This window comes from Triticum aestivum, chromosome 4A (genome assembly GCF_018294505.1).
Source record: "Triticum aestivum cultivar Chinese Spring chromosome 4A, IWGSC CS RefSeq v2.1, whole genome shotgun sequence".
NCBI classification, from domain to species: Eukaryota; Viridiplantae; Streptophyta; class Magnoliopsida; order Poales; family Poaceae; genus Triticum; species Triticum aestivum.
The window spans coordinates 569,976,870-570,002,440 of record NC_057803.1 but is presented as its reverse complement, the minus strand read 5'-3'; the positions used below and the strand labels follow the sequence as shown (position 1 = coordinate 570,002,440).

Genomic DNA, 25,571 nt, shown 5'->3' with positions numbered 1-25,571 from the left:
GGGGAGGAGCACCCGGCCCGCCGCAGCCAGCCTATCAGCCGGCCCCGTGGTACGCTGGCCAGAACCCATGGACCGGTGTCGTGCACGCCTACTACATGCCGGTTCCCCGTGCCCCTGCCCCGGGTATCCTCGGCGCCCGGGCACCGCCGCACCAGGCGTTCTACGCCACGCCGTAGTCCTATGCGGCGCCCTATGGTCAGCAGCCGCAGCCAGGCGGGCTACCCCTGCTGCCCCTGACGGCCCCGCCACAGCCTCTCCCGCCGGCGCCATGGGACCCGGCCCTCCTGGTGGCACTCCACACCGCCCCTTCTCCATCCAGCTACACCGGCAGCGGTGACTGGTACATGGACACCGGAGCCACCGCCCACATGGCGGCTTATCCCGGTAACCTCCACACCTCCTATCCCGTCCACACTTCCAACCGCATCACCGTCGGTGACGGCTCCTCTCTTCCTATCACCCACATAGGTCATGCATATTTTCCATCTAACTCCACTCCAATATACATGTCTAATGTCTTAGTTTCCCCTGAGCTTATTAAAAATCTTGTTTCTGTTCTTCTCTTACACGTGAAAATCATGTTACCATTGAATTTGATGAGTGTGGTTTTTCTGTTAAGGACGCTCGCACGCGGATGGTGCTCCACTGATGTGACAGCCCCAATGAGCTCTACCCCGTTCACTCCGCCACCTCCACCACTTCCGTCGCCCCTGTCGCTCTCGCCACCGGAGTGGATCTTTAGCACGCTCGCTTGGGTCATCCTAATCCTGCCATCCTTCGCCATATACTTCGGAGTTTTTCTTTCACATGTAATAAGAACGAGGATCACTCGTGTCATGCATGTCTCCTCGGCAAACATGCTCGTCTCCCATTTAGGGCTTCTTCTCATGTTGCATCGTACCCATTTGAGTTAATTCATAGTGATGTTTGGACATCTCCTGTTGCCAGTAACACGGGCTTTCTTTATTATCTTGTCATACTTGATGATTTCTCGCATTATGTGTGGACCTTCCTGTTGCGCCGCAAGTCGGATGCTATATCCACTCTCGCCGCCTTCTACTCCTATGTTCTCACGCAGTTTGGTCGTCCCATTCTCGCATTGCAGACAGATAATGGGAAGGAGTTCGACAACCTCGTTGTTCGCACTCTTCTCACCACACATGGCACGACTTTTCGTCTCACTTGTGTGTACACCTCGCAGCAGAATGGGCGCGCTGAGTGTATCCTTCGCACTCTTAATGACTGCATTCGGACTCTTCTTTTTCATGCCAATGTGCCTCCGCGCTTTTGGCCTGACGCTCTTGCCACCGCTTCACTCCTCATTAACATCCGTCCATGTCGCACTCGCGGGAACTTTGCACCTCATCACCTTCTCTTCGGTGCACCACCTTCTTATGATGAGCTTCGCATCTTCGGCTGCCTTTGCTACCCTAGCATCGCCGCTACTGCGCCTCATAAGATTGCACCCCGCTCCGTCGCCTGCATCTTTCTCGGCTACCCACCTAACACCAAGGGCTATCGCTGCTATGATCCCGTCTCCCATCGTGTTTTCACCTCCCGACACGTTTACTTTGATGAGATGGTGTTTCCGTTTCAGCAGCACGTACCCCTTGTCGCCTCATCACCGCCGGCCACCAGCGGCCCTTCGGCGACTCCGTCAGGTGGACGACCCCGCCCGGCTCTTGGACCGCCTCCGGGCTTTGGCGGTCCTTGCGTCATGGGACGAGCTGCATCGCGCGCCCCCACGCTGGCGCCTGCCCCCTCGGCCTCCTCGGCCGATGCCGCGGCTGGCGCCCCTCCCTCACCCGCCGCCCCCGACTCAGGCGCTGCGGGCTCGGACGCCGCGGACTCTGGCACTCCAGGCTCGGCCGCCGCCTCCCAGGCTTCTTCGCCGGCCCCGTCGCCGACCGCCTCGCCGGTGGCTTCGCCGCCTGTCACGCCGACCGCTCCGCTGCTGCCGCTTGGCCCTGTTACACGGGCTAGAGCCGGCGTTCACCGTCCGAGCCTCCGGTACTACAGCGATGAGTACCTCCTCGCCGTCTCCACCGTGGAGCCGTCTCCTCTTCCCGCGTCCGCTTGCGCAGCCCTCTGTGATCCTCACTGGCTTGCGGCGATGCAGGAAGAGTTCAATGCCCTTCAGCGGAACCGTACCTAGACACTGGTTCCCCGGCCTTCTCGCGCCAACGTCATCACCGGCAAGTGGGTTTTTTGCCACAAGACTCGCTCAGATGGTACCCTTGAGCGCTACAAGGCTCACTGGGTGGTTCGTGGTTTTCGACAGCGCGCTGGCGTTGACTTCACTAAGACGTTTGCCCCGGTTGTCAAACCGGGCACGATCTGCACCGTCCTCCAGCTTGCAGTGTCCCGAGGCTGGCCAGTTCATCAGATGGATGTCTCCAACGCCTTCCTCCACGGCCATCTTGAGGAGCAGGTGTATTGTGAGCAGCCCACCGATTTTGTCGACGCATCTCTTCCTGGCCATGTGTGTTTGCTGTCTCGGTCTCTCTACGGGCTCAAGCAAGCACCCCGCGCCTGGTACCAGCGGATCGCCGGGTTTCTTCAGACACTGGGTTTCAGCGTCACTCGCTCGGATGCCTCATTGTTCGTCTATCGCCACGGTGACACCACTGCATATCTGCTCCTGTATGTCAACGACATCATCCTGACGGCCTCCTCCACAACTCTTCTTCAGCAGATTACTCTTCGGCTGCGTGACGAGTTTGCCATCAAGGACTTGGGTGCTCTACATTATTTCCTTGGCATTGAGGTCGTTCGTCGCCTGGACGGTTTCTTTCTTCATCAGCAGAAGTATGCACACGAGCTTTTTGAGCATGCTGGTATGCTCAATTGTCACCCTGCTGCTACTCCTGTTGACACGAAGGCCAAGGTTTCTGCTCTTGAGGGCTCTCCAGCATCGGATGCTCCCTTCTACCGGTCTATTGTTGGTGCTCTTCAGTATCTGACTCTCACCAGACTGGATCTGTAGTATGCTGTTCAGCAGGTGTGTCTTCACATGCACGCCCCTCGTGACTCCCATTGAACCCTCGTGAAGCGGATCCTCCGTTACATTCGCGGCACGATGACCCTTGGACTCATCCTCACGGCGTCCACTTCTCTGCAGATGCTGGCCTACTCCGACGCGGACTGGGCTGGCTGCCCAGACACTCGTCGGTCCACCTCTGGCTACTGCGTCTACCTTGGTCCTTCACTCGTTTCATGGTCGTCTAAGCGACAACCCATGGTTTCGCGCTCCAGCGCGGAGGCTGAGTACCGAGCTATGGCTAACGCTGTTGCTGAGTGCACCTGGCTACGACAGTTACTTCAGGAGCTGTATCACGACGTCTCCCAGGCTACAGTTGTCTACTGCGATAACGTTTCTGCGGTGTACCTCTCCGCCAACCCGTTCATCATCGTCGGACTAAACACATTGAGCTGGACATTCACTTTGTGCGCGAGCAGGTGGCCCTTGGACGCATTCGGGTTCTCCACGTGCCGACTGCACAACAGTTCGCCGATGTGATGACGAAGGGACTGCCGACTTCCACCTTCGAGGAGTTTCGTTCCAGTCTCTGCGTCCCTGGCGCCGCTACGACTGCGGGGGTGTTGAGTATATTGTGTACGTATATGTTTGTGTATAGGGCTCACCTCCTGTTTTCTCTGTATAGTTGAGGTTGTGGCCCACCTCTGTACTTATATATATGTGCCTGGTGCACCGATCAATACATCGTGATTGTACAGCCCACATCTTGCTTTTCTACACTGTAAAAAGGACTACTGTTTTGCCGTGCACTATTATGACGAGTATATGAAAATATAGTACGTCATTTGGGTACTCTTGGAAAAAAATACTTATCCCTGTTTCTTTTATGCAGTACTACTACTAGCCAACAATCACTCTGACTGAAAACCCAATCCAGGACAATGAAAACAAAAGTAGCATAAGAAAATGAATACATTTTTCACCCCATGTAGGGCCGGACCAAAAGCTGTAGCTCGTGAGCTTAATGAGCGCTCGATAGTTCGACTCGTTATGCTCGTGGCTCGCTTCTTAATAAACAAAATTAATCATCAATTTCAGCTCGTTAAGCCTAACGAGCTTAACGAACGAGCTAACAAATTTCACATATAGCTCATTAAGCTCGTTAGTAATAGCACAACACATATTTCATCTTACGTGACAAAATTATTTTAGCACATCAGTCTATCTATTCAATCTAATCTACATATGAGGCAATAAACTAGTGCATTTTCTTTTGTAGTCACCATCTTCATTCTTAAAAATCACATCTACACTCATCATGTAGACTGTAACACATCAGAATCTGTTAACGAGCGCTCACAAGTTTCAAACGAACCGAGCCGAGCAGGATTTTTTGCTCATTAATCTTACCGAGCTTAACGAGTCGAGCCTTAATGATCATGAACTTAACGAACCGCATAAACGCATTCACGCACGCCCTATCCATATAAGCACTTCCGAGAGACTGAGCTGTCACATTATTTTGAGATTGGCGAAGTCGTAACATACACCTTCGCAGTCGACGAAAAAGTCTCGTCCCACTAAACACACATAGCCGAAAGGCCTGAAATAAATCCAAAAAAATGCGAGTATCAGTGTCAAATTTGGAAGTTAAACCCTGGTGGACTGAGGATACCACTCTCCTACTGGGAGAATATCAGGTGCTCCAGTAGCACCTCATCTTAGGCGGTCCGGTAGCATCCCGGCCAGATCCAACGGGCAACATTCACAGGATGTGGATCCCAACGTCATTTCGAGCAAAACTCGCATTGACCAAATGTTGTCCATTCGATTCTGGATCCAATGACCGAGGTGCACCGGGAGCATCTGATATTCTTCCCTGTCCTTTTAACTATCCAAGTAAATTGGTTTGTGTCTAAAATACACTCCTTCAACACAGGGAAGTAGTAAAGTATACTTGCCACTACTGCATTTTTTTTCTTTTTGAAAGATGCCACGACTGCATCTTCAATAAAAGAATTGAAAAAAGAACTAAGAAAAACTTGCCACAACTGCAATGGGCCGAAACCTCAAACGCAAATGGTTCTGGCCTAGACCCACCCTCAGCGGCGAGCACCGCCCAGCCCGCGCACAAGAGCATCCTAACCCTAGTTCGGCGACGACTCGGCGCGCGGCGGCGGTTGGTTCGGAGCCGACGAGGGCCACTCGGGGCACGCGAAGGGAGCGCAGCCGCCGGCCTCCGCCGTGGTTGCTCGCGGCATCGGCGAGGACGATCTCCTCGAGGGTTTCGCAGCCCAGGTGCGCCGATTACCACCCACCCGTCCCCCTCCCTGCTCGATCCGCCGGCTGCTCCCGCCATTCGTTGAATCACGTCCATTTCCGCTCGGAATCACTCGCCCTGTGAATTTGTTTGTGATGTTCCTTGACGCGGCACGCTTAGGGCCTAGTGGACAGTGAATTGAAGTGTGGATGCTCCGTGTTTTTCGCGCTAGTATAATTCAACAATTACCCACCTAGGCGTGAACATCGCGAGCTCATTGTAAACTTATACTAGTAGTTTTTTACATCATCTTCGCAGTTAGTTTGTGTTGTTTGTGAAGGAGGCACGATAGTTTTTTCAGGTTTAGTGCCCAAGTGGCTTTGAATAGTGGTATGTATGTGTAGTATGTCTTTTGGCTTGTCAAAAGCCAAGATTTTCTTATAATGTATGATCAATTAATCCCATCGGTAGTCTATTTAGGCAGATGCTATCGATATCGCTGTGTTAGCTCGTGTCCAGTGTAGCATTGCGTGTGAGAATTGGCGATTTCCACCACCCTGACACCCCCATCTCTAAATTCATAGCTGCAAGCCTGCAATTTCACCTTTCGTTGAAAGAGAAACCCATTGGCGTTTCTATTTTATATGAAAGGCGTTGCCCAGTTCTGCATCAAAGGTAAATATGGTTATCACTGGAGAGAGACTGGGTTGTCACTCAGCATCCATGTCCGACAGTGAGCAGCAAAGAAATGAAATACAACAGGAAACAAACTATGAACATGATTTCACCCAACACCCTCTACTCCTGAGTCAACTTCATTCGGCCTTCCAAGGCTACTTCTTGAGCTGACTATTAGTCCATTCCCCCCCCTTTCAATACCTCTTCCAATGTTGCAAGACACAAAGCAATCTTATCCTTAATTCCTTATGCATAGCAACAATTGGACATGACATCAAGTTCCTTTCAGTAAAATCTTGTTTTGAGTTGTCCTGAGTCCAACACACACATGCAAACTAATTTGGTTTTCCTAAATCACACACTATAATTTCACAGAAAATTTGGCATCAAGATGAGACCCAAATAGAACGTGTGCAGTACCTTCCGCTGTTCCACATACACATAAACTTTGTTCCATGGCCAGGTCTTTTCAACCGATTGTTCCCTACAAGGGAGTTCACCCTGTAAGACTTGCTACTTTTTGTATAACCTGGAATATTCCCTGTTTAGAGACTCGACATATGCCATCGTGAACCGCCATATTCAATAGTCGGGGAACCGAGTAGAGCTTCAGAGTTTAGAGTTAGCATTTTCATCCTCCAGTTATTTCAGTAAGAGTTGTTTATTTGTGACCGTGCATCCTTTTTTATATGAGATTATCTGATGAATTCATATGTATTTCTACTGAATTTCTTGTCTTGGTCTGAAAATCATTTATCTAAGTAGTAAGTTCTGATCTGTATATATGTCAAATTGTCAGTACTTGCAGCATGACCATACTCCTGTTTGTTTACATGAGTGCTCAGTTTTGTGATGAACCTTTTGTCTTTGTTTTGTTAAGGTAACCCGGAATCAAACATTTCATCCTCAGACAAACTTCCCTTGTTGCTATGGAATCCAAGTTCTTTCAGTTCCTGAAGCTTGTCGGAGTTGGTTTCAAAGCAAGGACAGAGCAAGGAGGCCGCGAGTTGTTTCTGAAACTAGGTTACAGCCATGAGGTGCAGTTCACTGCTCCACCCGCCGTCCGTGTCTTCTGCTTCAAACCCAACATAATATGCTGCACTGGCATCGACAAGCATAGAGTGCACCATTTCGCCGGAGCCGTGCGAAGCAGTAAACCTCCGGAAGTGTACAAGGGGAAGGGCATACTGTACATCGACGAGGTCATAAAGCTGAAGCCGGGGAAGAAGCAGCAGAAGAAGTAACACATGGGTGAGCCTCCCCATTTGACTTCTAGCCTGTTGTTAAGGCGCCGCGACGCGTTTGTTGCCGCAGAATTCATGTGGTTTTCTCTGTGCTGGGCTAGTATGGCTAGCCCCGGTACCAGGCTGGACTTTGTAATAATACTCCGTATGCGACGTATGTGAATCGTCTGATGAACATGCATATCGTTGGGTGGGGGTGGATCAGCGGATTCCAACATTTTTGTTTTGTTTTGAGCTGGCTGGATGTGACGTATCTTCAATAGTTCAATGTGTTTGTTGCTGACACAACTCTCCATCTTTTCTCTACAAAATATTACTCCCTCCGTTCCTAAATATAAGTCTTTTTCGAGATTTCAAATGAACTACCATATAAAGATGTATATAGACATATCTTAGAGTCTAGATTCACTTATTTTGCATCGCATGTAGTCATCTGTTGAAATCTCTAGAAAGACCTATATTTAGGAATGGAGGAAGTAATAGCTAGCTACTATCACCTTGTTCCAAATTATAAGATGTTTTGGATATTTTAATATGGATTATGTACGGACTGAAATGAGTGAACAAGTACGCTAAAATGCGTCTATACATGCGATTTAGGAAAAAATTAGAACATCTTATAATTCAAAACTTGAGGGAGTACCTTGTTATGATATTTGTTCTTCACAAATAATTCACGGTTCTGGATGTATGCTTTGTGATAGTGTTTTTGTTGAATCTGCTGCTTGGGGGTGATTTTCTTTTTATGTCGGCCTTGAAGGATCTTGATTAATTCAGAAAAAGGGAAAGAGAGCTGCCCGATTAATATACTTAAATCTAGACTAAAACTGTCACAATTATCCACGGAGGGCAACACTCGCTGACCAAAAGGCCATCTTCAACGGCGACCTTCAAACCGTCCATGTATATCCAAACCGCGTTGTCTGGATAGCGGAAGCCATTTAACGCGGGCTTGTACACGCATTTTCTTCTGCAAACGGAGACAACCATGAGGGGCTTTGCGAGAGTTCGGACTGCTGCCATGCCCGCTTCTAATCGCCCTAGCACACTCCAAACCCCTCCTTCCTCTCCCGCACGCGTTCCCGCCCGGCACCAGCTGCTTGCTTTCGTGCCACTGTAGAGCGTGCCGCTCCACATTGAAGACGACTCAGGACGGACGCGACCTCTCATTGCCTCTTCACCTCTTCGGTGTCCGCGTTTGTTCAATGCCGGAGACGCATTACTGGACCGGACGGGGCGGATATCTACCATGCTCGTTGAATGTATGTCCGTCCGCATGCCGCCATTAGGCAGGCTTGTCGACCGAGAAACCCACTCTGGCGTCGTGCATTGACGCACCCGGATGCCTGGCCTCACGGGAATCCGCTATTTAAAGACGACCACACCCGACTAGCTCCACGCCACAACACAAGCCTGCTCCACATCCTCTTCCCTTGCACTGCATCCGCCATGACTGCAGGCGGCGAAACTTTGCGGGAGAGCCTTTCCACTGAGATGAAGCACGCGGTGGCCGCCCATGCCACTGCCTGGCAGAGCCGCCGTGCCAGGCGGATCAAGTCCAGCTTGCCGGCCAGCTCGCCCGAGGTCTCCGACAACGAGGACGACACCATGATGTAGACGGGCTCTGACGACACCGCCCCGGGGCCCCGCCTGTGCACGTCGGCTTCATAATGAAGCATGCGCATACACACTATAACACCGCCATCGCGAAGGGGCAGCCTGCGCCTATGTCGGCGAGCGCGTGAGCAAGGAGGCCGTGGTGGCAATGGTTGTGGCGAACCCCAACTTCGTCGCGGAGTAGTGTGCCATCTACGATGCCATCCACGCTCAAGCCGTCGCTCGCCAGGAAGCGGCCACCGCCGTGGCGCAGCTCTGGGCGATCATAGAGGAGAACAACGCCAGTTGCGCCTGCTACGAGTCGTCACCGAACCATCCGGCGGCCCGGTGGGACGACGACAGCGCGGGCACCACCATTTCCATTGTGGACCTTACGTCCACTGGCGATGGACAAGGCACGGACTCCTCCGAGGATGAGTAGGGCACGGGAGGCGGCAGGGCCTTTGTGCCCTATGTGGGCTGGTCCGTCTCCCGTGGTCTACTCTTCCTCGCCGGAGACCGTAGCTTCACTTTATCGGTCTGATCGTCGGTGGTCATGGAGACGACGGATGAAGGACGACAAGGGGTTGGGTGCCGGCCGCCGCCGTAGGATAGGTTTAGGGTCGGGTCGGAACGGTTTCTTTTTTGCTTTGAATGTTCAAAATCTAACGAAAATCCGCCGTGTTTGCATGAATATTGTCCGGTATGTATGAAATCCACCGTGTTTGTACGGATTTCTTTCGGTTTGTTGCCAAAGTGTTTGAAATGTATGCGGACAGCATTAGATGGCAGCCTTCCGCATTTGTGCCCATGGACTGATCTTTATGTCTGCGGCTAAATGCCGGAGAAAATTTATGAGCTGTCGTTGGAGATGCACTGACCACACACACCGCAGAGAAGACATGAGCTTGCATCCGAGATAGCAAGAGACAACCAAGTTTCCTGCCAAAGCAGCCCACAGATGCTGACCTTTCTTTTCACCTGGCGAGCGCTGGTGGTTACAAGCTACAGATCTTTTAGATGCATCACTTGATGAGCTTTGGCGTTACGTCATTGGCCGAACCAAACCAGATCACGTGGAGAATACGCCAATACGCCAAATTCAGGCAGTGACTCGAGTTAACTGTCCGGTACGTAACGGTGTCGCTCGAGCGGAACTGGCTGGCATAACGGTGCCAAATTTAAGACTGACGTAAGCTACTCCTTCTAATTCATATTAATTGACGCTGATTTAATACAACTTTAGTAACAGAAAATACATCGGTAAAGATAGTGCATGGCACATGCGGGCGAGCTTTCGCCCTACGTCCAAATTTTAAAAATTTACACGTAAATTCACATATGTATTTAATGACAGGTGAAGTGTGACTAATAAATACTTTTTCCATCCCATAATATAATAGTGTTGTTTATACTAATACTTCCTTCGTCTTATAATATAAGAGTGTTTTTACACTACACTACATTATGGGACGGAGGGAGTAGCAAACTTTCAAACTTGCAAATTCACACTCTACCCAACACCAACTTCACAATAACTTTATTTGTCACTTGGTATGTAAGTTGACGTCACAATGAACTTGAACTCCGACATTGATAGAGAAGAATGCAGCCGCTGTATCGAGGATGAGAACATCACGATGATGTAAGGATTGCGACTTTTAAATGTTGCAAAAGGAAGTTTGAGTGCGCTTTTTGGTGGATATCATTTGGGGCGTCTCATAGAAAATCTATGTTTTTGTGTGAATTTTACTTGTTTCTCTATGTTTAACTAGGGGTGCAAATGTCTATTGTTTAGGGTAGCTGGCGACCCATTTTAATCCAACCAAACAAACTACATTTTCTTTTACTTTTGATGTTTCAATTCATTTGGCTGAACAAAATAGGGCCAGACGCCACCTCCTGCACGTACAACTGAGCAAAAACGCACTCGGTTAGATCAACAACAATAACAACACAAGTTTGAGAACCGGTACACAATGTGGTGAATTGACGAGTGCCGGATTACATGTTATATGTCCTGATCTGAGATATTAGAAAACCCTCAATTTTTTTTACCGCACAGCAGACATGGTGAGCAATCTTCAAATCGTTCGGAAAAGAAAATCTCATTGTTATTTTTTTCCAGTAAAAGTAAGCAAGGAACCCCTAAAACCAAGATCCCTTCTCCTAATAGGCAGAGCTCTAAAACGAACTTGGCGACTCCCCGACCCTCACTCCCATCGCCCGCCGCCTTCGGCCTCCCCCGCCCGATTTCGCCTTCGCCATGGAGGACGACGACGAGTTCGGCGACCTCTACACGGATATCGTCATTCCGACGTCCAAGCCCCCGAGGCTGCAGCACGCCGCCCCATCCCTAAACCCTAATTTCGCGCCAGCTCCCGTGTCAATTGTGGCAATGGCAGGTGACGAGGAAGATGACGAAGACGGCCACCGGAAACATTACAACTACATGCAAAAGTGCCTACCCTAGAATGTGTTGGAAATATGCCCTAGAGGCAATAATAAATTAGTTATTATTATATTATATTTCATTGTTCATGATAATCATTTATTATCCATGCTAGAATTGTATTGATAGGAAACTCAGATACATGTGTGGATACATAGACAACACCATGTCCCTAGTAAGCCTCTAGTTGACTAGCTCGTTGATCAATAGATGGTTACGGTTTCCTGACCATGGATATTGGATGTCGTTGATAACGGGATCACATCATTAGGAGAATGATGTGATGGACAAGACCCAATCCTAAGCCTAGCACAAGATCATGTAGTTCGTATGCTAAAGCTTTTCTAATGTCAAGTATCATTTCCTTAGACCATGAGATTGTGCAACTCCCGGATACCGTAGGAGTGCTTTGGGTGTGCCAAACGTCACAACATAACTGGGTGGCTATAAAGGTGCACTACGGGTATCTCCGAAAGTGTCTGTTGGGTTGGCATGAATCGAGACTGGGATTTGTCACTCCGTGTAACGGAGAGGTATCTCTGGGCCCACTCGGTAGGACATCATCATAATGTGCACAATGTGACCAAGGAGTTGATCACGGGATGATGTGTTACGGAATGAGTAAAGGGACTTTCCGGTGACGAGATTGAACAAGGTATCGGGATACCGACGATCGAATCTCGGGCAAGTATTGTACCGATAGACAAAGGGAATTGTATACGGGATTGATTGAATCCTTGACATCGTGGTTCATCCGATGAGATCATCGTGGAGCATGTGGGAGCCAACATGGGTATCCAGATCTTGTTGTTGGTTATTGACCGGAGAGTTGTCTCGGCCATGTCTGCATGACTCCCGAGCCCGTAGGGTCTACACACTTAAGGTTCGACGATGCTAGGGTTATAGGGAATAGATGTATGTGGTTACCGAATGTTGTTCGGAGTCCCGGATGAGATCCCGGACGTCACGAGGAGTTCCGGAATGGTCCGGAGGTAAAGATTTATATATGGGAAGTCATCATACGGTCACCGTAATAATTCAGGGGGTTATCGGTATTGTACCGGGACCACCGAAGGGGTTCCGGGGGTCCAACGGGAGGGTCCACCTGCCCCGGAGGGCCCTATGGGCTGTGTGTGGAGAGGGACCAGCCCCTTAGTGGGCTGGGCGCCTCCCCCCTAGGGCCCATGCGCCTAGGGTTTGGGGGAACCCTAAAGGGGGGCGCCCCCTTGCCTTGGGGGACAAGGCAACCCCCATGGCCGCTGACCCTCCTCAGATTGGATCTGAGGGGTCCGGCCTCCCTCTCCCTTGCCCCTATATATATGTGTGGGGGTGGGAGGGCAGCCGCACCCAAGTTCTGGCGCAGCCCTCCCCTTCTCCCAAGTCCTCCTCCTCTCCTGCGGTGCTTGGCGAAGCCCTGGGGGATTGTCACGATCCTCCTTCACCACCACGCCGTCGTGCTGCTGCTGGACGGGGTATTCCCCAACCTCTCCTTCTCCCCTTGCTAGATCAAGGCGTGGGAGACGTCACCGGTCTACACGTGTGTTGAACGCGGAGGCGCCGTTGTTCGGCGCTTAGATCGGAATCAACCGCGATCTGAATCGCTGCGAGTACGACTCCTTCATCCGCGTTCTTGCAACGCTTCCGCTTAGCAATCTACAAGAGTATGTAGATGCACTCACCTTCCCCTCGTTGCTAGATTACTCCATAGATTGATCTTGGTGATGCGTAGAAATTTTTAAATTTCTACTATGATCCCCAACAGTGGCATCATGAGCTAGGTCTATGCGTAGTTTCTATGCACGAGTAGAACACAAGTTGTTGTGGGCGTCGATTTTGTCAATTTACTTGCTGTTACTAGTCTTATCTTGATTCGGCAGCATCATGGGATGAAGCGGCCCGGACCGACCTTACACGTATGTTGGAAATATGCCCTAGAGGCAATAATAAAAGTGTTATTATTATATTTCCTTGTTCATGATAATTGTCTTTTATTCATGCTATAACTGTATTATCCGGAAATCGTAATACACGTGTGAATATATAGACCACAATATGTCCCTAGTGAGCCTCTAGTTGACTAGCTCGTTGTGATCAACAGATAGTCATGGTTTCCTGGCTATGGACATTGGATGTCGTTGATAACGGGATCACATCATTAGGAGAATGATGTGATGGACAAGACCCAATCCTAAGACTAGCACAAAAGATCGTGTAGTTCATTTGCTAGAGCTTTGCCAATGTCAAGTATCTCTTCCTTTGACCATGAGATCGTATAACTCCTGGATACCGTAGGAGTGCTTTGGGTGTATCAAACGTCACAACGTAACTGGGTGACTATAAAGGTGCACTACAGGTATCTCCGAAAGTATCTATTGTTTTATGCGGATCGAGACTGGGATTTGTCACTCCGTGTAAACGGAGAGGTATCTCTGGGCCCACTCGGTAGGACATCATCATATGCGCAATGTGACCAAGGATTTGATCACGGGATGATGTGTTACGGAACGAGTAAAGTGACTTGCCGATAACGAGATTGAACAAGGTATTTGATACCGACGATCGAATCTCGGGCAAGTAAAATACCGCTAGACAAAGGGAATTGAATACGGGATTGATTAAGTCCTTGACATCGTGTTTCATCCGATGAGATCATCGTGGAACATGTGGGAGCCATCATGGGTATCCAGATCCCGCTGTTGGTTATTGACCAGAGAACATCTCGGTCATGTCTGCATGTCTCCCGAACCCGTAGGGTCTACACACTTAAGGTTCGATGACGCTAGGGTTATAAAGGAAGCTTGTATGTGGTTACCGAATGTTGTTCGGAGTCCCGGATGAGATCCCGGACGTCACGAGGAGTTCCGGAATGGTCCGGAGGTAAAGATTTATATATAGGAAGTCCTGTTTCGGCCATCGGGACAAGTTTCGGGGTCATCGGTATTGTACCGGGACCACCGGAGGGGTCCCGAGGGCCCACCGGGTGGGGCCACCTGCCCCGGGGGGCCACATGGGCTGTAGGGGGTGCGCCTTGGCCTACATGGGCCAAGGACACCAGCCCCTAGAGGCCCATGCGCCAAGATAAAGAAAAAAGGGAAGAGTCCTAAAAGGGGAAGGCACCTCCGAGGTGCCTTGGGGAGGATGGACTCCTCCCCATCCTTAGCCGCACCCCTTCCTTGGAGGAGGGGGCAAGGCTGCGCCCTCCCCCTCTCCCTTGGCCCTATATATAGTGGGGAAAAGGAGGAGCAATCATACCTAAGGCCTTTGGTTGCCTCCCTCTCCCTCCCGTGACACATCTCCTCTCCCGTAGGTGCTCGGCGAAGCCCTGCAGGATTGCCACGCTCCTCCACCACCACCACGCCGTTGTGCTGCTGTTGGATGGAGTCTTCCTCAACCTCTCCCTCTCTCCTTGCTGGATCAAGGCGTGGGAGACGTCACCGGGCTGTACGTGTGTTGAACGCGGAGGTGCCGTCCGTTCGGCACTTGATCATCGGTGATCTGAATCACGACGAGTACGACTCCATCAACCCCGTTCACTTGAACGCTTCCGCTTAGCGATCTACAAGGGTATGTAGATGCACTCTCCCTTTCTACTCGTTGCTGGTCTCTCCATAGATAGATCTTGGTGTTTCGTAGGAAAATTTTTGAATTTCTGCTACGTTCCCCAACAGTGGCATCATGAGCTAGGTCTATTGCGTAGATTCTATGCACGAGTAGAACACAAAGTAGTTGTGGGCGTTGATTTTGTTCAATATGCTTGCCGCTACTAGTCTTATCTTGATTCGGCGGCATCGTGGGATGAAGCGGCCCGGACCGACCTTACACGTACTCTTACGTGAGACTGGTTCCACCGACTGACATGCACTAGATGCATAAGGTGGCTAGCGGGTGTCTGTCTCTCCTACTTTAGTCGGATCGGATTCGATGAAAAGGGTCCTTATGAAGGGTAAATAGCAATTGGCATATCACGTTGTGGTCTTTGCGTAGGTAAGAAACGTTCTTGCTAGAAACCCATAGCAGCCACGTAAAACATGCAAACAACAATTAGAGGACGTCTAACTTGTTTTTGCAGGGTATGCTATGTGATGTGATATGGCCAAAAGGATGTGATGAATGATATATGTAATGTATGATATTGATCATGTTCTTGTAATAGGATTCACGACTTGCATGTCGATGAGTATGACAACCGGCAGGAGCCATAGGAGTTGTCTTTATTTTTTGTATGACCTGCGTGTCATTGAAGAACGCCATGTAAATTACTTTACTTTATTGCTAAACGCGTTAGACATAGAAGTAGAAGTAGTCGTTGGCGTGACAACTTCATGAAGACACGATGATGGAGATCATGATGATGGAGATCATGGTGTCATGCCGGTGACAAGATGATCATGGAGCCCCGAAGATGAAGATCAAAGGAGCTATATGATATTGGCCATATCATGTCACTACTCTTATTTGATTGCATGTGATGTTTATCATGTTTATACATCTTATTTGCTTAGAACGACGGTAGTAAATAAGATGATCCCTCATTAAAATTTCAAGAAGTGTTCTCCCCTAACTGTGCACCGTTGCTACAGTTCGTCGTTTCGAAGCACCACGTGATGATCGGGTGTGATAGATTCTTACGTTCACATACAACGGGTGTAAGACAGTTTTACACAGCGAAAACACTTAGGGTTAACTTGACGAGCCTAGCATGTACAGACATGGCCTCGGATCACGGAGACCGAAAGGTCGAGCATGAGTCGTATAGTAGATACGATCAACATGAAGATGTTCACCGATGATGACTAGTCCGTCTCACGTGATGATCGGACACGGCCTAGTTTGACTCGGATCATGTAATCACTTAGATGACTAGAGGGATGTCTATCTGAGTGGGAGTTCATAAGATGAACTTAATTATCCTGAACATAGTCAAAAGACCTTTTGCAAATTATGTCGTAGCTCGCGCTATAGTTCTACTGTTTAGATATGTTCCTAGAGAAAATATAGTTGAAAGTTGATAGTAGCGATTATGCGATCAGTAGAAAGCTCATGTCCTTAATGCACCGCTCAATGTGCTGAACCCCAAACATCGTTTGTGAATGTTTCGAACATCGAACATACACGTTTTGATAACTACGTGATAGTTCAGTTAAACGGTTTAGAATTGAGGCACCAAAGATGTTTTTGAAACATCGCGAAACATATGAGATGTTTTGAGGGCTGAAATTGGGATTTCAGGCTCGTGCCCACGTCAAGAGGTATAAGACCTCCGACGATTTTCTTAGCCTGCAAACTAAGGGAGAAAAGCTCAATCGTTGAGCTTGTGCTCAGATTGTCTGAGTGCAACAATCACTTGAATCGAGTGGGAGTTGATCTTCCAGATGAGATAGTGATGTTTCCCCAGAGTCATTGCCACCAAGCTGCTAGAGCTTCGTGATGAACTATAACATATCAAGGATAGAGATGATGATCCTTGAGGTATTCGCGTTGTTTGACATCGCGAAAGTAGAAATCAAGAAGGAGCATCAATTGTTGATGGTTGGTGAAACCACTAGTTTCAAGAAGGGCAAGGGCAAGAAGGGATACTTCATGAAACGGCAAATCAGCTGCTTCTCCAGTGAAGAAACCCGAGGTTGAACCCAAACCCGAGACTAAGTGCTTCTGTGATAAGGGGAACAACCACTGGAGCAGGATTACCCTGGATACTTGGTAGATGAGAAGGCTGGCAAGGTCGATAGAAGTATATTGGATATACATTATGTTAATGTGTACTTTACTAGTACTCCTAGTAGCACCAGGGTATTAGATACCGGTTCGGTTGCTAAGTGTTAGTAACTCGAAATAAAAGCTACGGAATAAACGGAGACTAGCTAAAGGTGAGCTGACGATATGTGTTGGAAGTGTTTCCAAGTTTGATGTGATCAAACATCGCACGCTCCCTCTACCATCAAGATTAGTATTAAACCAGAATAATTATCATTTGGTGTTTGCGTTGAGCATAGACATGATTGGATTATGTCTATCGCAATACGGTTATTCATTTAAGGAGAATAATGGTTACTCTGTTTATTTGAATAATACCTTCAATGGTCTTGCACCTAAAATGAATGGTTTATTGAAACTCGATCGTAGTGATACACATTTTCATGCCAAAAGATATAAGATAGTAATGATAATACCACCTACTTGTGGCACTGCCATGTAAGTCATATTGGTATAAAAACGCATGAAGAAGCTCCATGTTGATGGATCTTTGGACTCACTCGTTTTTGAAAAGTTTGAGACATGCGAACCATGTCTATTGGTATATATGCATGAAGAAACTCCATGCAAATGGACCGTTTGAACTCACTTGATTTTGAATCACTTGAGATATGCAAATCATACCACATGGGCAAGATGACTGAAAAGCCTCGGTTTCAGTAAGATGGAACAAGATAGCAACTTGTTGGAAGCAACACATTTTGATGTGTGCAGTCCAATGAGTGCTGAGGCATGCAGTGAATATCGTTATGTTCTTACTTCACAGATGATTTGAGTAGATGTTGAGTATATTTACTTGATGAAACACAAGTCTGAATTATTGAATGGTTCAAGTAATTTCAGAGTGAAGTAGCAGATCATTGTGACAAGAGGATAAAATGTCTATGATATGATCATAGAGATGAATATCTGAGTTACGAGTTTTGGCACACAATTAAGACATTGTGGAAATTGTTTCGCAATTAATACCGCCTGGAACACCATAGTGTGATGGTGTGTCCGAACATCATAGTTGCACCCTATTGGATATGATGCGTACCATGATTTCTCTTATCGAATTACCACTATCGTTCATGGGTTAGGCATTAGAGACAACCACACTCATTTTAATAGGGCACCGCGTAATTCCGTTGAGATGACACCGTATGAATTATGGTTTAGAGAAACCTAAGTTGTCGTTTCTCAAAAGTTTGGGGCTGCGACGCTTATGTGAAAAAGTTTCAGGATTAAGCTCAAACCCAAAGCGGATAAAATGCATCTTCATAGGACACCCAAAACAGTTGGGTATACCTCCTAATTCAGATCCGAAAGCAATATGGATTGTTTCTTGAATCGGGTCCTTTCTCGAGGAAAGGTTTCTCTCGAAAGAATTGAGTGGGAGGATGGTGGAGACTTGATGAGGTTATTGAACCATCACTTCAACCAGTGTGTAGCACGGCACAGGAAGTTGTTCCCGTGGCACCTACACCAATTGAAGTGGAAGCTTATGATATTGATCATGAAACTTCGGATCAAGTCACTACTGAACCTCGTAGGACGACAAGGACGCGTACTACTTCAGAGTGGTACGGCGATCCTGTCTTAAAAGTCATGTTGCTAGACAACAATGAACCTACGAGCTATGGAGAAGCGATGGTGGGCCCAAATTCCGACAAATGGTTAGAAGCCATGAAATCCGAGATAGTATCCATATATCAGAACAAAGCATGGACTTTCATGGACTTGCCCGATGATTGGCAATCCATTGAGATAAATGGATCTTTTAAGAAGAAGACGGACGTGGATGGTAATGTCACCATCTATAAAGCTCGACTTGTGGCGAAGAGTTTTTCACAAGTTCAAGGAGTTGACTGCGATGAGATTTTCTCATCTGTAGCGATGCTTAAAGTCCGTTGGAATCATGTTAGCATTAGCTGCATTTATGAAATCTGGCAGATGGATGTCAAGACAAGTTTCCTTACTAGTTTTCGTAAGGAAAGGTTGTATGCAATACAATCAGAAAGGTTTTTGTTGATCCTAAGGATGCTAAAAGGTATGCTAGCTCCAGCGATCCTTCTAAGGACTGGAGTGAGCATCTCGGAGTTGGAATGTATGCTTTGATGATGATCAAAGATTTTGGGTTTGTACAAAGTTTATGAGAAACTTGTATTTCCAAAGAAGTGAGTGGGAGCACTATAGAATTTCTGATGAGTATATGTTGTTGACATATTGATGATCAGAGATGATGTAGAATTTCTAGAAAGCATATAGGGTTATTTGAAAGGTGTTTTTCAATAGAAAACCTGGATTAAGCTACTTGAACATTGAGCATCAAGATCTATAAGGATAGATCAAAATGCTTAATAATACTTTCAAATGAGCACATACCTTGACATGATCTTGAAGGTGTTCAAGATGGATCAGTCAAAGAAGGAGTTCTTGCCTGAGTTGTAAGGTACGAAGTTAAGACTTAAAGCTCGACCACGGCAGAATAGAGAGAAAGGACGAAGGTCGTCCCCTATGCTTAAGACGTAGGCTCTTCAGTATGCTATGCTGTGTACCACACCTGAAGTGTGCCTTGCCATGAGTCAGTTAAGGGGTACAAGAGTGATCCAAGAATGGCTCACAGGACAGCGGTCAAAGTTATCCTTAGTAACTAGTGGACTAAGGAATTTTCTCGATTATGGAGGTGGTAAAAGAGTTCGTCGTAAAGGTTACGACGATGCAAGCTTGACACCTATCCGGATAGCTCTGAGTAGAGAGACCGGATACATATAATGGAGCAACAATTTAGAATAGCTCCAAGTAGAACAGTTGTTTGGAATAGCTCCAAATAGAGCGTGGTAGCTGCATCTAGGAGATGACATGGAGATTTGTAAAGCACACACGGATCTGAAAGGTTCAAACCCGTTGACTAAAACCTCTCTCACAAGCAACATGATCAAACCTAAAACTCATTGAGTATTAATCACATAGTGATGTGAACTAGACTACTGACTCTAGTAAACTCTTGGGTATTAGTCACATGGCGATGTGACCTGTGAGTGTTAATCACATGGCGATGTGAACTAGATTATTGACTCTAGTGCAAGTGGGAGACTGTTGGAAATATGCCCTAGAGGCAATAATAAAAGTGTTATTATTATATTTCCTTGTTCATGATAATTGTCTTTTATTCATGCTATAACTGTATTATCCGGAAATCGTAATACACGTGTGAATATATAGACCACAATATGTCCCTAGTGAGCCTCTAGTTGACTAGCTCGTTGTGATCAACAGATAGTCATGGTTTCCTGGCTATGGACATTGGATGTCGTTGATAACGGGATCACATCATTAGGAGAATGATGTGATGGACAAGACCCAATCCTAAGCCTAGCACAAAGATCGTGTAGTTCGTTTGCTAGAGCTTTGCCAATGTCAAGTATCTCTTCCTTTGACCATGAGAGCGTGTAACTCCTGGATACCGTAGGAGTGCTTTGGGTGTATCAAACGTCACAACATAACTGGGTGACTATAAAGGTGCACTACAGGTATCTCCGAAAGTATCTATTGTTTTATGCGGATCGAGACTGGGATTTGTCACTCCGTGTAAACGGAGAGGTATCTCTGGGCCCACTCGGTAGGACATCATCATATGCGCAATGTGACCAAGGATTTGATCACGGGATGATGTGTTACGGAACGAGTAAAGTGACTTGCCGATAACGAGATTGAACAAGGTATTTGATACCGACGATCGAATCTCGGGCAAGTAAAATACCGCTAGACAAAGGGAATTGAATACGGGATTGATTAAGTCCTTGACATCGTGTTTCATCCGATGAGATCATCGTGGAACATGTGGGAGCCATCATGGGTATCCAGATCCCGCTGTTGGTTATTGACCAGAGAACATCTCGGTCATGTCTGCATGTCTCCCGAACCCGTAGGGTCTACACACTTAAGGTTCGATGACGCTAGGGTTATAAAGGAAGCTTGTATGTGGTTACCGAATGTTGTTCGGAGTCCCGGATGAGATCCCGGACGTCACGAGGAGTTCCGGAATGGTCCGGAGGTAAAGATTTATATATAGGAAGTCCTGTTTCGGCCATCGGGACAAGTTTCGGGGTCATCGGTATTGTACCGGGACCACCGGACGGGTCCCGGGGGCCCACCGGGTGGGGCCACCTGCCCCGGGGGGCCACATGGGCTGTAGGGGGTGCGCCTTGGCCTACATGGGCCAAGGACACCAGCCCCTAGAGGCCCATGCGCCAAGATAAAGAAAAAAGGGAAGAGTCCTAAAAGGGGAAGGCACCTCCGAGGTGCCTTGGGGAGGATGGACTCCTCCCCATCCTTAGCCGCACCCCTTCCTTGGAGGAGGGGGCAAGGCTGCGCCCTCCCCCTCTCCCTTGGCCCTATATATAGTGGGGAAAAGGAGGAGCAATCATACCTAAGGCCTTTGGTTGCCTCCCTCTCCCTCCCGTGACACATCTCCTCTCCCGTAGGTGCTCGGCGAAGCCCTGCAGGATTGCCACGCTCCTCCACCACCACCACGCCGTTGTGCTGCTGTTGGATGGAGTCTTCCTCAACCTCTCCCTCTCTCCTTGCTGGATCAAGGCGTGGGAGACGTCACCGGGCTGTACGTGTGTTGAACGCGGAGGTGCCGTCCGTTCGGCACTTGATCATCGGTGATCTGAATCACGACGAGTACGACTCCATCAACCCCGTTCATTTGAACGCTTCCGCTTAGCGATCTACAAGGGTATGTAGATGCACTCTCCTTCTACTCGTTGCTGGTCTCTCCATAGATAGATCTTGGTGTTGCGTAGGAAAATTTTTGAATTTCTGCTACGTTCCCCAACAACGTACTCTTACGTGAGACAGGTTCCACCGACTGACATGCACTAATTGCATAAGGTGGCTAGCGGGTGTCTGTCTCTCGCACTTTAGTCGGATCGGATTTGATGAAAAGGGTCCTTATGAAGGTAAATAGAAATTGGCATATCACGTTGTGGTTTTGGCGTAGGTAAGAAACATTCTTCCTAGAAATCTATAGCAGCCATGTAAAAATTTGCAACAACAATTAGAGGACGTCTAACTTGTTTTTGCAGCATATGCCTTGTGATGTGATATGGCCAAAAGGATGTGATGAATGATATATGTGATGTATGAGATTAATCATGTTCTTTTAATAGGAATCACGACTTGCATGTCGATGAGTATGACAACCGGCAGGAGCCATAGGAGTTGTCTTAATTTATTTATGACCTGCGTGTCAACTTAAACGTCATGTAATTACTTTACTTTATTGCTAAACCGTTAGCCATAGTAGTAGAAGTAATAGTTGACAAGACGAGTTCATGAAGACACGATGATGGAGATCATGGTTGTTGGGTTTCGTAGTAATTTTAAAAAAATTCCTATGCACATGCAAGATCATGTGATGCATAGCAACGAGAGGGGAGAGTGTTGTCTACGTACCCAACGCAGACCGACTGCGGAAGCGCTGACACGACGTAGAGGAAGTAGTCGTATGTCTTCACGATAAAACCGATCAAGTACCGAAACTACGGCACCTCCGAGTTCGAGCACATGTTCAGCTCGATGACGATCCCTGGACTCTGATCCAGCAAAGTGTCGGGGAGGAGTTCCGCCAGCACGACGGCGTGGTGACGATCTTGATGCACTACAGCAGCAGGGCTTCGCCTAAACTCCGCTACAGTATTATCGAGGAATATGGTGGCTGGGGGCACCGCACACGGCTAAGGAATAGATCACGTGGATCAACTTGTGTGTTCTAGGGTGCCTCTACCTCAGTATATAAAGGACCAAAGGGGGGAGGCTGGCCAGCCACAAGGGGTGCGCCAGGAGAGTCCTACTCCCTCTGGGAGTAGGATTCCCCCCCCCCCCCAATCCTAGTTGGAATAGGATTCGCGGAGGGGGAAAAGAGAGAGAGGGGGCCGGCCACCTCTCCTAGTCCTAACAGGACTAGGGGAAGGGGGAGGCGCACAGCCCATGTAGGGCTGCCTCTTCTCTTTTCCACTAAGGCCCATCATGGCCCATTTAGCTCCCGGGGGGTTCCGGTAACCTTCCCGGTACTCCGGTAAAATCCCGATTTCACCCGGAACACTTCCGATATCCAAACATAGGCTTCCAATATATCAATCTTTACGTCTCGACCATTTCGAGACTCCTCTTCATGTCCGTGATCACATTCGGGACTCCGAACAACCTTCGGTACATCAAAATGCATAAACTCATAATATAACTGTCATCGTAACCTTAAGCGTGCGGACCCTACGGGTTCGAGAACAATGTAGACATGACTGAGACACGTCTCCGGTCAATAACCAATAGCGGGACCTGGATGCCCATATTGGCTCCTACATATTCTACAAAGATCTTTATCGGTCAGACCGCATAACAACATACGTTGTTCCCTTTATCATCGGTATGTTACTTGCCCGAGATTCGATCGTCGGTATCCAATACCTAGTTCAATCTTGTTACCGGCAAGTCTCTTTACTCGTTCCGTAATACATCATCTCACAACTAACATATTAGTTGTAATCCTTGCAAGGCTTATGTGATGTGCATTACAGAGAGGGCCCAGAGATACCTCTCCGACAATCGGAGTGACAAATCCTAATCTCGAAATACGCCAACCCAACATGTACCTTTGGAGACACCTGTAGTACTCCTTTATAATTACCCAGTTACGTTGTGACGTTTGGTAGTACCCAAAGTGTTCCTCCGGTAAACGGGAGTTGCATAATCTCATAGTTATAGGAACATGTATAAGTCATGAAGAAAGCAATAGCAACATACTAAACGATCGGGTGCTAAGCTAATGGAATGGGTCATGTCAATCAGATCATTCAACTAATGATGTGACCTCGTTAATCAAATAACAACTCTTTATTCATGGTTAGGAAACATAACCATCTTTGATTAACGAGCTAGTTAAGTAGAGGCATACTAGTGACACTCTGTTTGTCTATGTATTCACACATGTATTATGTTTCCGGTTAATACAATTCTAGCATGAATAATAAACATTTATCATGATATAAGGAAATAAATAATAACTTTATTACTGCCTCTAGGGCATATTTCCTTCAGTCTCCCACTTGCACTAGAGTCAATAATCTAGTTCACATCGTCATGTGATTTAACAGCAATAGTTCACATCACCATGTGATTAACACCCATAGTCCACATCGATATGTGACCAACACCCAAAGGGTACTAAGGTGTGATCATGTTTTGCTTGTGAGATAATATTAGTCAACGGGTCTGTCACATACAGATCCGTAAGTATTTTGCGAATTCTATGTCTACAATGCTCTGCATGGAGCTACTCTAGCTAATTGCTCCCACTTTCAATATGTATCTAGATTGAGACTTAGAGTCATCTAGATCTGTGTCAAAACTTGCATCAACGTAACTTTTTACGACGAACCTTTTTGTCATGTCCATAATCGAGAAACATATCCTTATTTCACTAAGGATTATTCTGACCGCTGTCTAGTGATCTACTCCTAGATCACTATCGTACTTCCTTGCTTAATCAGTGCAGGGTATACAATAGATCTGGTATACAGCATGACATACTTTATAGAACCTATGACTGAGGCATAGGGAATGACTTTCATTCTCTTTCTATCTTCTGCTGTGGTCGGGCTTTGAGTCTTACTCAACTTCACACCTTGTAATACAGACAAGAACTCTTTCTTTGACTGCTCCATTTTGAACTATTTCAAAATCTTGTCAAGGTATGTACTCATTGAAAAAACTTATCAAGCATCTTGATCTATCTCTATAGATCTTGAAGCTCAATATGTAAGCAGCTTCACCGAAGTCTTTCTTTGAAAAATTCCTTTCAAACACTCCTTTATGCTTTACAGAATAATTCTACATTATTTCCGATCAACAATATGTCATTCACATATACTTATCAGAAATGTTGTAGTGCTCCCACTCACTTTCTTGTAAATACAGGCTTCACCGCAAGTCTGTATAAAACTATATGCTTTGATCAACTCATCAAAGTGTATATTCCAACTCTGAGATGCTTGCACCAGTCCACAGATGGATCGCTGGAGTTTGCACATTTTGTTAGCACCTTTCAGATTGACAAAACCTTCTGGTTGCATCATATACAACTCTTCTTTAATAAATCCATTTAAGGAATGCAGTTTTGTTTATCCATTTGCCAGATTTCATAAAATGCGGCAATTACTAACATGATTCGGACAGACTCAAGCATAGATACGAGTGAGAAACTCTCATCGTAGTCAACACCTTGAACTTGTCGAAAAACCTTTTGCGATAATTCTAGCTTTGTAGATAGTAACACTACTATCAGCGTCCGTCTTCCTCTTGAAGATCCATTTATTTTTTATGGCTTGCCGATCATCGGGCAAATCCATCAAAGTCCATACTTTGTTCTCATACATGGATCATATCTCAGATTTCATGGCCTCAAACCATTTCGCAGAATCTGGGCTCATCATCGCTTCCTCATAGTTCACAAGTTCGTCATGGTCTAGTAACATGACTTCTAGAACAGGATTACCGTACCACTCTGGTGCGGATCTCACTCTGGTTTACCTACGAGATTCAGTAGTAACTTGATCTGAA

The 25,571-nt window shown here is 47.2% G+C and overlaps 1 protein-coding gene across 1 annotated transcript; it reads left to right on the top strand.

The window, feature by feature from the left end:
* Positions 1–5,060: 5,060 nt before the first annotated feature.
* Positions 5,061–7,445, top strand: LOC123087032 (60S ribosomal protein L6, mitochondrial). Its single transcript, XM_044508931.1, has 2 exons — positions 5,061–5,278; positions 6,799–7,445. Exon 2 carries the CDS (start codon positions 6,848–6,850, stop codon positions 7,160–7,162), a length of 315 nt encoding a protein of 104 aa, XP_044364866.1. The 5' UTR covers positions 5,061–5,278; positions 6,799–6,847; the 3' UTR covers positions 7,163–7,445.
* Positions 7,446–25,571: the final 18,126 nt, after the last annotated feature.

What these genes read in the sequence shown, in the direction of transcription:
- LOC123087032 (XM_044508931.1), top strand. Translation starts at nt 6,848, where the DNA reads ATGGAATCCAAGTTCTTTCAGTTCCTGAAGCTTGTCGGAGTTGGTTTC.